This window comes from Stegodyphus dumicola, chromosome 1 (genome assembly GCF_044657685.1).
Source record: "Stegodyphus dumicola isolate Sdum_Otavi_A_Nest chromosome 1, ASM4465768v1".
Taxonomy (NCBI): Eukaryota; Metazoa; Arthropoda; class Arachnida; order Araneae; family Eresidae; genus Stegodyphus; species Stegodyphus dumicola.
The window spans coordinates 296,304,461-296,320,842 of NC_140768.1; the positions used below are offsets into that span (position 1 = coordinate 296,304,461).

Consider the following 16,382-nt stretch of genomic DNA (forward strand, 5'->3'; position numbering starts at 1 on the left):
ATAGATGCTGTTATAAACTCTTATATTTTTTATTTTTTCAAATATTTTCTCAAGGGAATTTAGCTTTCCACATTTGATGCTTATCTGAAGGACTCGAAAAACTCTCAATATATAGATTCAGAAAATTTAAGTTTCTTTCCACATTCAGTTATAAAGATCTAAATTCCGTTACGAAATGCAGTAACAATTTAATGACCTTAAGATCAGAATTTCAATATTTATATAACTGAAGGCTGTGTTATTGTTCGATCAATTAACCAATGATGACAAATTGCACGATGGCTGTCTGGTTTAGAGAGGTATAATTTCGTGGAAAACTTTTAGAAAAAAAAAAAAAAAAAAAAAAAAAAAAAAAAAACCTCGTATTCATGTTACAACACGAGGAAATTAGTGAAATAAAAAATACAGAAATAATTGCTCATAAATGAGTAGAAGTATTTTTGTAGTTTTTACTTTACGTAAGAGGATATAGGTTTTCATATTGCTACAAAATCGGTAACATTTACCATGAAGAATAAAGTTTATTCCGGGATATCAAATTTCGAAAACCAGAAATCGAATTTTTCTTAGAGATTACTTCTCTTTCTTCATTTTTTATGCATTATATTTTACAATATTATAGTTTCTTTAAATAAAAATAATCTTAAGATCAATAATGCTTAAAAATTAAAATACTGCAGCGAGCATTTTAGTACGTTGCAAAGAAAACATAATACTCAGCGCTAGAAAATCTTAAAAAAATTCTAAAGTTTAAGCAGTAAAACAAAGGATGTTACTTACCTATTACATATGGTATAATCAAAACTGCAATAGCAGACAGAAAACTTGAAGTTGAAAGAATGAGAGGCTCCGCATGTGTGTCCAGGTAAAGCAAAATTAATTTGGGAATAATTTGCATCACACCGATCTCCAGCACTCCTATAATTGCATAAAATACTGTCACTAAAATGAGGTCAGTTGACCAAAGAACACCAGCTGCTGCCAATCCATTTAACACGAATATTGCAGCAGCAATTAAATACGTCCTATCTGCCAAGCAGTTTACAATACGACTGAAACTTAGCCTGCCAAATAAGCCACCCATGCCAAATGCAATTAATATCCATTTGAGACTGAAATCTTGATTTCTAGTTTCTATTCCAACGTCTGCGAATATCATAAGTAGTGCTACTAGAATGAATTCGTATACGACTAATGTTAAAATTATGAATACATACGCAGGTTCTGTCAATATGTTAAGAGTCTTGAAGATTTTCTTTGCTTTTAATATCAAAACATTCGTTTTTTCATTCTTCTGGTCATTATTATTTTTGTTCTGATAAGCAAGAGTTTTAAATACGTCATTTTCTTCAACTTCTAATATCGAGCCTATAGTAGGTATAGGATTGAGCTGATGGTCACGAGTTGAACAGCATTCTTTGTTACTTTTTATGAAATTAAAAGTCGTGAAATCTATATCGCTGTAGCAACCAGATGGTAATGAGTTAGAATGCTTTCTGTATCCACTTCTTTTGGGAACAACTGACTCAGAAATTTCCTTTTCATAAAGGTGCTGTGCACTGCTAGTGAAAATACATTCGACAACATGAACTTTTATGTCTAATAGGGGTTGTTTAGGTAGTAATGGCACAGAGGTAACTTTCGATTTATAATCAAACTTATCGGTATTATTTGCTGTTTCTGGCTTCAGAGTGCTCTCTTTAAGATATGATTTCTTGTCATCGAGATGCTGTGTTGTCTCTTGTTTAATGTTAGAAACAACAGCTTTACAAGGGTAATACGTTTGACATTGTTTATTATTCTGAGCTATAGTTTTTTCCGGCTCAGAATCAGAAACTGTAATTTGATCTGTAGAATTTTCTTCAAATGGTTGATGACTTTTTTCATAGTTCTTTATCTCATTTATAATCTGAGATTCAGGCCCATTGCAAAAGCGTACATTATCAGTAAATGTCTGCTCTTCTGAAACTTCTGAAAGAGTAGAAATTTCGGTGTTCACAGCGCTACCTTGGCTTGTTATTGTATTCGTAATTTGGGTAACGACAGGATAACTAAATTTCGAATTTTCAGCAAAAATGGGAGAGGGATCGGACGAAGGAGAAATTTTCTGTATTATATCAGGTTCGAAGACACTTGTAAAGCTTTCACTTATTGCAAAATTATGTGCACCAATGTTTTGCTCTAGAGATGATGGAGAATATTTTTTGCTTCTCTTTCTTATTCTCCACTTGAAATAAAGCCGATGAAAGGGAATGTTATAAGTTGCAAGCAATGATAGTGGCATATAATTTAAGATGATGGCTGAAAATATGAAGAAAGAGCCATTGATACCATAGTTGTAGATAAGGATATCTAAGAACGGAGGAAGTATTATGGAACTAAAACTGAGTCCAGCTGAACTCGCAGAAGCAGAAACTGAGGACTGTTTATGCTGTTTTATAAATTCCATTCTTACATAAGGTGAAACCATACCGCATCCAGATCCTAAAACAGAATGTTCAATATTAGTTTCTCATTAATAGTATAGTATAAGTTTAGAGAAACAGTATTCGATGGAAATAAGAAAAGAATTTCATTTGATTTTTTTGTCTTCATTTTCCTGTGTCAATTATAAACCATTCATGGAAAATATAATAAATATTCTTTTGTATTAGTACTTCAAATTAGTGTAATTTCATGTGCTTTTATTATTTCTAATAACACCGAACAACAAAATTTGATATATTAGTTTCGTTGCAGAGACTTTAAATAATGGACGTTACGGTAAATTGTGGTTGGTTTCGATCCCACTAAGCAAGGTTTCCTACAAGATATTATTCCTGAGTGAGCAATTATTACTTAAATTTGGATTCAGAATTTTTTTTTTTTTTTTTTTTTTTTTTTTTTGTAAAGGGAGAGAGAGAGGGAAAAAAGTACTATTCCTTTTTCTAATTGTAACATACCATCACTGTCTGACATTTCGTATACAGATATCGCTTTCTTAGTATTAAACGAAATGTACCTCCTCTATTTATTATCAATGCATTTAATTCTAAACATATTTCTTCGTAATTAACAATTTTATTCCTGATTCCAATCTAAGATGAATCTTAAAAACATTTTCTTTAAGGATTCCGTTTCACATTTTTCAACTTTGATATATTTAGAGCCAGATAGTTATTTGATGAGCTTGTTGAGTTATTTTGATGGTTTGACATATTCAGAGCATTAGTTCTTCTTACTTGTCTTAATTTTCTCACCTTCCTTCTTGAAAAAGAGAAGTCTAATACTGATTTATATGTTGATTAAATTTTGAGATCGAGGGATTGTCATAATTTATTTAACCATTATTCTTTATATTAGACTTCATAGTAAACTTTCTTCACCTTACAAGTTCTCAGTGGTACATTGAAAAGAATGAATCTATCGAGGTAAAGTTTTAACTCTGTTTAACTACTCTAAAAATACTCTTAAATTCAAATTACTATTTCCTTTTTTTAAATTATAATTGTGACTTTATTAATTCCTCATAATCATATTCGATTATGTTAAAATTGTTACCATACCGATGCAGCTTTATAGTTATGATTTTAAAATGTATATTTATCTTAAAATATAATCTTCGGTAAACATGAATTTCCTAATCGTACATCAATTATTTTTAATAATCTTAAATTATTCTAATTTTTCAAATTAAAACTTGTTACACTTGTTTAAATTTTTTTGTTAGTCCAATGGGGCTTTGTCCCTGAAGGACTATTGTTTTCGTTTTGCGATTTTGCGTTGGTTCGCTATAAATGTCAGTTCCACTTTTCAAACTGTTGCCACCAAATGTTTGAGTCCTGCATTATATTTGAAGAAATTACATAATGAAAAATCTGCATAAATGTATGTATATTTCTCACATTGTGATAAAAACTACGGTACATAGGGTACACCAAGGATGTCAAACTCGCGGCCCACAACAAATATTTTTGCGGCCCGGCCAATATATTGGCAAATAATAATATATAATAATAAAATAACATATCGACGAAGAAAAAAATGAAATGTTTACTGCTAAGTAATTAACGATAATTTATTCAGTGTTGTTAGATTACTCACAGTGAGCTGACACACACACTACTTAAATTACGAATGCGTGTGAGTAGCTTGCGTTCAGCTACCTTCGGCTTTTGGGGGACACGTGCACTCAGAACTTGTACGCATCCCCCGATAGCCGAATGTAGCCGAACTCATGGTCTCAGTTTTCCAATTATAGTTTTGTACGATATATTGGTGCATGCATGTGCATGACTTTGTTTTATTATTAATTATTACTTAATTTATATTGTTATGGATTTCATAGTTATTTATTTATTTAGTTTTTTTTATTTAGAATTGTAATTAGATTTGCTTCATGTTGCCTTAGCAACGCAGACGATTTTTGAAAAGACAGCTGCGTTGGACGGGTTAAAAATAGAACAGCGCGTGCATTTAATACCTAATAAATAAATATCTCGTAATTGCTGTTGCCATCCACAAAAATCCAGATATTTATAGATGTTTCCAGTATATTCGAGAAATTAATTATAAAGCTTATAAAAGCCGAGAACAAACAACTCATCTCAGTAGTAGCTGTAGTTCTAGCGAACTGTTTGTTTACTTAATGATGTGATTGATTTGTAGCGATTTCGCTGGGAGATGGAATTAGTTTCTCTGTTTTGAATTGATTTTTCTAAACGTTTGACATTTTGTGATATTGTTAGAATATTTTCGAAGAAATATTTCAGCATTTTGATTTATCTCTTGTGGAAAGAATAAATTTTTGTTAACAACGTTAACCGTGTTTATTCCAGCCCTTTGTATTCAGTATGTCTATATCAAAACCAAGTGGTAGTAAAATTAAACGAAAAATCGCTGACGAACATAGAATATTCCAAGTAAAATGGGAATTAGAATATTTTTGCTGTGAAATAAAAGATAAAATAATCTGCTTGATATGTAATAATACTATTAATGTACCAAAGTTATATAATATTAAACGTCATTACGAACAACACAAATCGAAATATAACAATTACGAAGGATTAATGAGAGAAGAAAAGTTGAAAGAGCTCAAGTTAGGAGTGAAAAAGCAACAGTCCATGTTTAGTAAAGTATTGCAAGAAAGTGAAGCGGCGGTACATGCAAGCTACGTCTTGTCCGAGTTGATAGCTAAACATTCGAAGCCTTTTACTGACGGTGATTTCATCAAGAAATGCCTAATGAAAGCTGGAGAAATTGCTTGTCCTGGAAATGTGAAGGCTTTTCAATCAATTTCATTGTCTCGAAATACAGTTGCGGAAAGAGTTACTGATTTAGCCGCGAATTTAAGTGATCAGATCAAAGCAAAATCATCTAGTTTCGAAAGTTTCTCCATTGCCTGTGACGAGAGAGATTGGACATTAGTGGCAAAGCTCAATTAGCAGTGTTTCTTCGTTCTTGTGACAAGAATTTTAACATTTTTGAGGAATTACTGGAACTAATACCGATGCCTGGTACTACCACAGGAGAAGATATATTTACTTGTGTTTTTGGACTTTTGCAGAAATACAATCTACCTTTCGCAAAATTAAATTCTGTAGCTACAGATGGCGCTCCATCAATGACCGGGAAAAACAAGGGCTTCGTAGTATTACTAAGAAAAACAGTGAAATTCACGGTTCAAACATTCATCATATGCATTGTATTATACATCAAGAAGTTCTATACACGAAAGTAATAAATATGGAGAATGTTTTGTCATATATAAAAAAAGTTATAAATTTTATAAGATCTCGAGGTTTAAATCAGCGTCAATTCACTGCTTTCTTAAGTGAGTTAGATAGTGAATATTCGGGTTTGTCCTACTATACCGAGGTACGTTGATTATCTTGCTCCAAGATTCTCAAACAATTCTGGGATTTGAAAGAAGAAATACGTCAGTTTTTAAAAACGAAAAATCAAGACGTAAGTTTGTTTTACGATCCAATATGGATACAAGATTTATCTTTCTTGGTTGATATAACCAAACACTTAACCGATTTAAATTTATCGTTACAAGGAAAAGATCATATGATTACGAACATGTTTGACATAATTAAAGCATTCAAATGTCAACTAGTTCTTTGGGAAAAGCAACTTAAAAATGAAGATTTCACGCACTTCCCGACGTGCAGCATGAATAAATAAAGTTTAGATGATACTTGATTTAATAATAAAGTTTAGATGATTCGTATCAAAAATACGCAGAAAAAGTTGCAAATTTAACAACTGAATTTGAAACGAGGTTTAATAATTTTAGTTCCCTCGAAGACAATTTTTTTTTTTTTTTTTTTTTTTTTTTTTTGTTTTCTTCGATTTTTCTCAATAAATATTGACTCAGTACCGAGCCATATGCAAATGGAGGTGATCGAGATTCAATGCAACTCAAATTTGAAAGCAAAATTCATTGAAGTGGGCGTGCCTGAATTTTACAAATATTTACCAGCCAGGTTTAAAAATACTCGAAAATTCGCATATGAAATTATTTCCATGTTTGGTAACACTTATCGGTGCGAGCAGTTATTTTCAGTCATGAAAGGTAATAAGTCTCCTATTAGAAACCGTATTAATGATGCTCACCTTCGGTCAGCGTTGAAAGTTATCACTGCAAAAAAAATTTCTCCCGAAATAGGAAAGATAATAGCAGAGAAGAGATGTCAAGTATCAGGACGTAAACATTAAATTTTTCTTGTTCTTTTCTATATAAATATATATATATGTTTATTATTGTATTATTCGAAATAAATCTACGTTTCTATGAATATTGATTTTTTTTTTTTTTTTTTTTTTTTTTTTTTTTTTTTTTTGCGGCCCGCCTAAAGTTAAACCTTGTTCGTTTGGCCCAAGTGTACCTATGAGTTTGACATCCCTGGGGTACATAGATCTATCGAATTTGAAATGATGCAATCCTACTGCGAATATGGTCATGTGGAAGCCAAATTTGGAATTTGTTTTATTATCGGTTTCCTATTTTGTAAAACCTTAACGAATTTTTGATTAACAAACTCAAGGATTTCAAAGGGAGCAATGGCAACGTTGAACAGGAAAAAAAAAATATCTCCAGCGCACGAGACTCTGTATCGGAAATTGTAAAGATATGCTCAATTTAAAACCATTTTGCGAAATTTCTGTTGAATTGAATTTTATGGTTTAAGGGCGAAGAATGTGATATTTAATAAATAAAGGTAACAGACAAAATGTTTAAAAAATCGCCCCTTTTGATGTAATTTAAAATCTGAAACTTTTCAGTTTTTTTTAAATTTTCCTTTTATTTATTCATTTATTTAAGTTTAAACCTAATACTTACTTCCCAGGTTTCTAACAATTTTTCTAATGGATGGGGAAAAAATCAAATTTAAAAAAAAATGCAGTAGACGTCAAAATACCAGACGACCGGAAGAAATTAGTAAAATTTTAAAAGTTGGAAATTAAATTTGGTTTGAAAAGGAAGCATGGGTATTTGTGGAAAAGTATTCTGGAAAACTCTATAAATATAAAATAAGCGTGAAAAGAACCTTTCCAAATTATATGGTTTTAATCAAATGCATTAAGAAGTAAACAATAGTTACTTTTAAATGTCCTACTATTTTTTATTATGTGGGACTAAAATGTAATATAATGATAATGCTTATTACAATGTTTTGCTGCTAATGATGACGATTACCTTCGAACACCTTCGTGTGGGTCTGGTTCCGGAGCGCCGGACTGCATTAATTTGCTTATGAATGAAGAAACCATTTTTGAAAGTTTTTGCGGCTACTGTTGAGGAGCTGAGAATTAAAAAACAAAATGGAAATCTTTCTATCAAAGAAGACAAAGAATTTGATCTACTTCAAAAAGTGTATGATGCCTTAATTACTGCTCACAAAGAAATTGAAGAGTCATTAGAACATCAAGAAGAAACTCCTTCTACACCTACAGAAAGTGAATGGAAAATTGTCAAAAGAAAACGTATGAAAGGCACACCTAATAAGCCAAATAAAGACAATTCAAATGAAATCCCTTTCGAACAAGAAATGGATAGTTCAGGTAACGAAACTGAACAAAAACCCAAAGGAGATCGTAGTGTGGGTAAAAGGAAAAAGGGTCATTTTCGTCCCATTAATCCTTCTCAGCTCAAACCAGTTGTTACTCCTTCCATTAATAGTCAAGAATCAATAGACACTAGTTCTGTTGTTCCAAATGAATTTCAGATAAATGAAGAAATACAAAACTATCAAAACAAAAAAGGCAAAGCGCCACCTGCTATTTATATAAATGATAAAAAATTTGATTGGAAAAAACTAAAAGCGTTAGTTGCAGAACATAAATTATCAGACAAATCTGATTACACAGGTTACATTCAAAAAGAAGGCTTTAAAATTAAAGTCTCTCATGTCAACATTCATAGAGAAATGACAAGTATTCTGAACAAAAAGGAAATTAAATATCACTCCTTTCTCTTGCCTGATGAGAAGAATCATAAAGTGGTCTTCCGTCATCTTACGATGGACACAGATCCTGATGAAATCAAAGAAGAACTTTTAAGCAAAAATTACCAAGTTATAAGTGTCAATCAACTCTCTCGTAGATTTAAAGGACAAGTTAAAAAATTTCCACTTTTTCTTATCACTCTGCAGAAAAATGAAAAATCTAAAGACATTTCTAAAGAAACCAAAATTTGTGGATTACATATCAAAGTCGAACCATATAAAGGATGCTCTGGCCCAGTCGAGTGCTTCCGATGTCAAGGATTTCACCATTCACAAGCTGCTTGCCACAATGACTTTAGATGTGTTAAATGTGGTGATAACTCAAGAATGACTCAAGAACCTGTCAAAAAGACAAGGATGCACCTGCTAAATGTGCAAATTGTGGGCTAGACCACACAGCTTCATTTAAAGGTTGTGAAAAGCTCCCGAAGCAAGCTAAAAAAGAACAAATGAAATCATATGCTGATAGGTTTATTATCAATATGTCTTTTGCTGAAGCCATCAAAACTAATGACAGTCCTTCTCCAAATCTTACTGCAGAAGCAAAAAGGATATTTGATGACCTTAACACTCTAGTCACCTCCCTGAAAAACTCAGGAATACAACTCCTTGCGCAAAACATCCATCAAAACGCCACAAATACAGTATCAGGACCGCTTTCTCCCTCTGCTGGCTAAGACCTGTGCTGCTGCTCTTCTCCCTTTCTTTGTTCGAATTATGACACAGTGAATTTAAATTTACTTTTATTTAGTAAAGAGTGATAATATGCCTTTCAATTGAATAAAGATGTGGAATCAAAACAATTAACATGTGCCCCACTGCCAAAATATTACATATATATATTTTAATTCCGTTGGAAACTGTACTGTTATTTCAAACTTTATGTATGCATGAAAAATTCCGAGCAAACAGAGGAACAGAATTAAATAAGGTATAAAAACTTAAATGCAAACATATGTGAAGTTAATTATCAAGAATCTAATTTTAGTAAATATATAGGTTGGAAAAACAACATGAGAATTCGTGTTAAATAACTTTGCAACACTGAAAAAAAAAGGGGGGAGGAGAAACACTTACTTACCAAAAATAAGACCCCAGAACAGTGAAAGTAATATGATGTCAGTAACAAGGAAGCACAATCCAACTCCTGTTGTGCATAATAAAACTCCCCAGAGAATCACAGACGCAGCTGCTTTTTTCTTACATAGCTGCCTTGAAAATGCGGCTGTGAGAGTTAGAGATAAAACGATTAAAACTGAATTATTATCATAATCATTTACAAAAGCATTATTTCTGAAGTAATATGAATCAAGCAATACCTATAAGTTAAAAAAATAAGTAAAAGAAATGAAATGGAAATTAATTTCAGTAGTTTTGTCAAAATCGCCAACAATATTATGACAAACATTTCTTAATCTTTTTTTTTTTTTTTTTTTTTTTCAAATAGGCATTTAACAACATAGTAACAAGTAAAACATTTATAGCTGCATGATTCTCAGACGGAATGTTTTTATCCAAAGGAATCTAATACCTCAAGATAAACCAGCGTAAGTATCATAATCATACTTTTAAACAGCTTTATTCTAAAATTTTCTTATAATGAAAATAAAAAGTAAACTGATGATGCTAAATTAACTGATGAAATGGAAACGTGCATCTGAGAAGTCATCACTGCCATTTTCAATAATGAAAACGTAAGCCAAAAATAAGATATATATCTTCATTGAATGGTATAGATTTTATTTTGCATTGTTTTCTATACACAAGCTTCTAAAGCTGTTAAAACTTTCTATTGAACACTTAGGATTTTACATTTTTATGCCCCGAAACCCTATGTTATAATTGTACAAAAGAAAGTTAACGCAAAAGAGAAGTTTAAATATTTACTTGGTATTATTTTTTTATGTCTATTTCATTAAACGCATTTCATTATTTACATCTGGAATTTAAACTTCGTTTCTACTAACTTTTGAGAAGGTGTAGCAGAGCTTTTGCTAAGTTAAAATTAAAAATTATTATCAATATTTAAAAATCAATATTTAAAAACTACCATTTTTAAGATTTAACATGAAAAATATAATCTTGATTGATTTAAATCCTGAAAATTGCTGCAATTTCCTATGTCTTGATAGATCCCAAATTTACGTTAACTGTTCTATCAAAATTTAATATTAACAATATAGGTGAATACAATATATTGCAAATTTGAAATTTAAGCCGTGAAAAGAGGCAAAGCATTATGGTATTAGCAAGAAGAATTAAAGCCTATTTGGTTTGAAATAAATGGTAAGAGAGAGAGTATATGTAAAATTAAGATAAAACAAAACATAAATTCAAAGAAATATCATACATTAAGGAATAAGAGATAGCTGATCATGAATTCAAACACAGATTTGTAATTATGATTAAATTATAATTAAAATTACCTATAACTATGGAAAGAAAGTATTATGTAAATGTTAATAATCATCAGAAAAATTCAGTAAACAAGTTGGAATATATAAAATAAAAATTTAACCTACTAGAACTTTCAGTTTATTAAGACATTGTATCAAAAAATAACTAATAACAAAGAAATAACTAATAATGTTTTTGGAAAACTCTTTAACATGGTAGCAAAATAAACTCATTCAATTAAGTTTTATCATACTTGAATTGAATATAATATATTGGTTTTTTGTATCGTTTCTTTAATCTGAGTTGCTCTACCTAACAAAATGGGAAGGCGTTCGGGACTAACAAAATATTTCTAGTATGTTTTTGTGACTTCGACGGATTTCTTTGGTAGTTTCTAACAACGAGCTCAGTTTAAGAAAGTCTTTAATATTTTCGTTTTTTTATAACTATTTTTATAACTATACATTTTCGACTTGCAGGACAAATCAGATATCTACACATGTGATTTCTAAATCTTGTAACATCACAGCAGAAAACAGCACCATTACAGTATTTATATTACATGCCTGTTTCAGAAAACTCAGTTAAAAATGAGTAATGACAATTTAGAGCTGCACGCGTGCCAATATGATTTTTAACGTAATTTTAAACAGATTACAGAATTTTCCTTTAATATGAAAGTTCGTACACTTGTGTACTGAAGAACAAACGCACTTGAACTTCAAAGCTGAAAATTTTAAGTTTTCAAAAAACAAAGTTAAACATGTTTGAAATTAATCACTTGTTATGTCTTTTATTTATTCGCCTTTGAAAAATAATTTTATTTTCAGAGAAAAAATAGCAGTACATTTGTTGCTCTGTTAAAAAAAAATGATTGATTTTGAAACGTATAAAGGAACGCAATCCTATATATAGAAAAGCATACAGTGATAATGGAAATAATATCTCATTTTAGACCAAAGATAAATTTTAGCAATAATAAAACTGAAGATGAAAATTTTTGCAATCATGTTTATGAGCCTCAAGAATGCAGAAAGTTGATGTCCTGTACATAAAATAAACCACAAGATATTTGTAAAAAAGGAAGAGAATTTACACTGCGCAAAAAAAGAGGGGAGGGACAGTTCTATATCTCTCGTTCTACTGGGCCGATTGACGAAATTCATCTTGCGTTTTTCATGTCTCGTAAGCGCGATTGAGGATATGTATTAGATTTATATATAGCAGTGTTCTAATATAAGTATTTTGACACAAAATTTGACTTTTTTCTGAAATGGCAGACCAATTTTTTTCCATATTTCTGTTCTACGGCTCAAATTGTGCCAAACTGCTAAATCTTGTAAAAATCGCACGAGTAGTTTTTAAAATATTAGATCTCAAAATTTTAGCTCCTCCGTGTTAATTGAATTTGGTGTATATTTAATATCTCTTTTTTATTCAACTTATTTGATACTTCCTTTCACACATCGAAATTTAATTTTCCCCATAATTTTAAATTATATGTACCTCTAAACATAAATACAAAAAGTTAATTTTTTTTATTTAAAATTTCCTAAGATATACGTGAATTTACATTTTGAAATTTGACATATTTGTTATAAACGATAATAACGCGAAATGCTGTTTGCGTACTTTGTTAAAATTAATTTAAAGTGTGAACGATGACCTGTTTTCCGCTCTTGTCCAATGAAAAAAAGGAAAGAAAAATAGGTTGCTATAAATTAAGAAGTTTGCCAAGTAAATTATTCTTGGTGCAAACTGAAAAAAATCCGCCATGATAAATTTTTAAATTTCTCCATAAATGTTGCAGCAAACTTTACAAACGTTAATATTAGGCATAATTTGAATAATGTTCATCTATTGCACTATCACAAAAACTCAATTTTACATTTATTACCACCAACTGAAAGCTCAAAGTTCTATGTCTTTGCAATGAAGACATTCGTTAGTTCACATAAATGCGGAATGTCAATTTAATCTAATCAAAATGTATTTTTACTTAATACATTTTATTTTTATATACACTGAAAATTTCTTTATGCAAGAGAGAATTTTACTTATTTTTATGGATAAATAGCTTAAACCTCCACTAAGAAAACTATTTTTCTTGGATGGGTTATCAATTTTAGATTCCAGATATAATAATATTCCCAATTGCCTACGTATCCTTTCAGAGTGCTTTTGAGAACACAAGAACTTTCCTCAGTATTAAATCTCAAGTTCTTTACCTGGATGCTGTATATTAAATGATGGCTTACCACTGAATCTCCAAACGATTACGTATTAATACATGCAATTAGAAACATCTTTTATTATTTATAGTAATGGTGCAAATATTCGGAACTATCAGTGGACTATAATGGTAAATTAAGTATCTTCCAAATTATGCAGACTAGTTACTGAATCAATCAAATTTTTTTTTTGCAAGAAGTATCAATATCTGCCATTTTGTGCCGCTAAGATTTTTGCAATGAAGGGTTATACCATATCTTTGTGTGTTAAGCATTTATTAAATATATGTAATAAGTTAATCAAACTAAATTATCGAATTGAGTGAAATGCTGTTAAGGAGTTATAACTGATTGTTACAGTAATAATATTAATAGAAGAAATAGTAATGTATAATGGATATAGTAAAACATATAGTAAGATTAGCTTACAAGTTATCTTAACTTCCTGCAAAATTTATTGCTAAAAATATACTTTTTATATAACCTTTTAATAAAAAAAAAATATTGCACTTTTTTCACATCAAAATTTCAATACCCTAGAAGCATGAAAATTACAATTACGATATGATTTACCATTTAAAAAATTTTGGAAATGTGAGCATTTTATAAAAAGAAATTACCGTTTATGGTTTCAATAATCTGAATCACTTAATCTGGCGTCTCATACGGATATGGATTTCTTGAAGTTTACCAATAATTTAATTTTACATAAATAAATTTGTGTACATAATAATAATTGATTTGATATACTTATAATCAAACTAAAATGATTCTTAACTAATTAAAATTTTATATTAATAAAAGGAGTCAAATTTAAATCAAAATTTTGCTCTTTGTATAATGATTTGTTTTCGCTTATTTGTATTTTTAAAGCTTCAAGACTGTGTTACACTTCATACAAATATGTGTTTTGCATGACATGTTGATATAATTTTTTTTCAATTTTTAACTACTGAAGGCTAATTTCCTAAATTATAATGCAAGACCAGCAATCGATGAAGACAGAGTTTCTTGACTAGAACTCGAGCAGGGGTTCTCAAACAAGACAAATTTCATGGCTTCAGATCGGAAATGCGTTAGAATTTTACTCATCTCTTAAGCCTTTAATTTTAGTTCATGAATATAAAAAACTACTTTTATTCAAGTTTTGGTGTTTATCCACATTTTTTGTTGTTTAATTTATAAAATATTAAAAAAAAATAATCTAAATTTAAGTAACGTGTGTATAGTTCAAATCTGGGAAAGGTCTGAATGATATTCGATCAATGAATGACACAACATAAGAAATTTTGCAAACTTTAATGGGGTTATTGAAAGCTGGAACTAAGTTTAAATTGCACTTGAATAATTGAATAAGATAATTAGTTCAAAACATAACTTCATTTATAGTTACTTAATTTTCATTCATGAGTCTTACCTATCAAATAGGCAACAGATCTGTTAAGTATGAAAGGTAATGAAGCAGTCTGTCTGTCAAGTGATAGAGTTCCTATTATCTCCAAGAAAAACAATCCGGAAAGCCTTTGCAGTCCTTCTGATACGAATGACAGGAAAAAGCACGCTATGAGGAAAACATAATTCGTCTTCAGCAATTGTTCCGATTCTGGGATCATCGTGTTCATTTTCTTGAAACTGTTTCCAGAAGACAGTTTCCAGATGATATCTGCTACAGCATCTGTGTGAAAAGTTTGAAAGGAAAAAAGAAAGTCTGACTCATCTTTAGATTATCTCTGTTGAAAGCATAATTTACTATATTTACTCATGTTCTTAGCGGATAAAATTAAGCGCCATCTAGCATAAGATAATCTGATATAACCATGACAAAGCACAACTGTCGAAATCTCTGTACAGTATTGAGTAACTAAATGTAGAAGCAACAAATATTAACTTTGCAATAACTAATGGAAATTTTAGTATAAACTTGCTTATGTGAATTTAAGAAAGCTTTCCAAAATACGAATAATGCTTTGTTGATAATGAATTAATTATGAGTACTTCACCTAAATATTTTTCTGCTGCAGAGGGAAAGGAATTTTCTTGTTGTTGTTTAAAGGCAATGAATTATGACCGCCCTTGGTTTCTCGTTATAACTGACAAAAACAACAGCAGGTAACGCAACTAGGACAAAGCACTGAAAAAATAGGGTAATATGAATTTTTAAAAAAAAATTCTTAATAATACAATGAATCTGTCTAAGGCGACTACTGAAGGTTGAAGTTGATTTCATTCTGTACGGATACTTGCCTTAAGGAGATGAGTTAAGAGCTTTACATCCACACTAGCCATTTTCAGAGGAGGTAATCTTAAAGAGATATTCGACCTAGGAATATTTACTGTAAATCGTATATTATGCAAGGTAGCGTTACTGCGATTCATAAATAATATATATATATATAACTAATTAAAGTAAAAAGAACAAACGATAAAAGACCTATGTGGTCAAACACTTTGCGCATTGAGCTGCAAAATTTAGAAAAATGTTAAAAGAAAATTTCTAGTTCGTACGCTGAAAAGTTGCTTAGATACTGTGGAAAATATTAACATATTAACATAACATTAAGTAAAATAAGGTGCAATGAAATGTGCTATAAAGATAAAATAAAAAATACAAACACTTGAATACTTACAAATAAAATTCAATACTAATTGTAATCAATATGCTAATCAAAGTAAGGCATATTTTAAACATTAAAATTAAAGTGCGACAAATGATTTAAGCAAAAATATAAAAACTAAGAAGCGGTAAATGGTAGATTAGCCAAATTCGAATCTCATTATGGCTCTTCAGGGGAAATTATTTTAAATGATTTTCGAATCAAGCTAACTCCATATCGCGTTTCGCCGAAACAGACAATTGAAACTGTATACGAAACACTTTTTATAAATTAATTGAAAAAAACTTTGCCAAAATCTTTAGTCTCAATTCTCTGTTCCAATTTTCCTAGGCGTCCGCTTGAAGAAACACATTAAGGTGTAATAAAAACTATAGATAATGGATTGGCAATGCCGATGTACAAGATAAAATAAATAGCGATTTGCTATTAGTCAAAATATACAAGATTTTATGGATATTTTATGGATATTGTGATTTACATATATATATATAAATTGTAGTAAGCTCGCCTAAAAGTTTTGGAGCAGCAGCTCTTGGTAACTTTTAGGCGAGCTTACTACAATTTTTATATTTTACTTATTTTGCAGCATATTGCGCAAGATGTTTTCTAGACCAAAATTGGTTTTTTAAAAATTGTTATTACTG

At 30.2% G+C, this 16,382-nt stretch overlaps 1 protein-coding gene across 1 annotated transcript in view; it reads right to left on the reverse strand.

The window, feature by feature from the left end:
• The window catches only part of LOC118196674 (uncharacterized), a 53,482-nt gene extending 38,654 nt beyond the window's left edge, over positions 1–14,828 (reverse strand). Inside the window, exons 1-3 of the mRNA XM_085808761.1 lie at positions 14,541–14,828; positions 9,577–9,720; positions 781–2,484 (exon numbers count right to left, since the gene is read on the reverse strand). Coding sequence (XP_085664887.1) covers positions 781–2,484; positions 9,577–9,720; positions 14,541–14,745 — 2,053 coding nt within the window. The 5' untranslated portion in view covers positions 14,746–14,828. The remainder of the gene's footprint in view (positions 1–780; positions 2,485–9,576; positions 9,721–14,540) is intronic.
• Between the last annotated feature and the right edge of the window lie 1,554 nt (positions 14,829–16,382).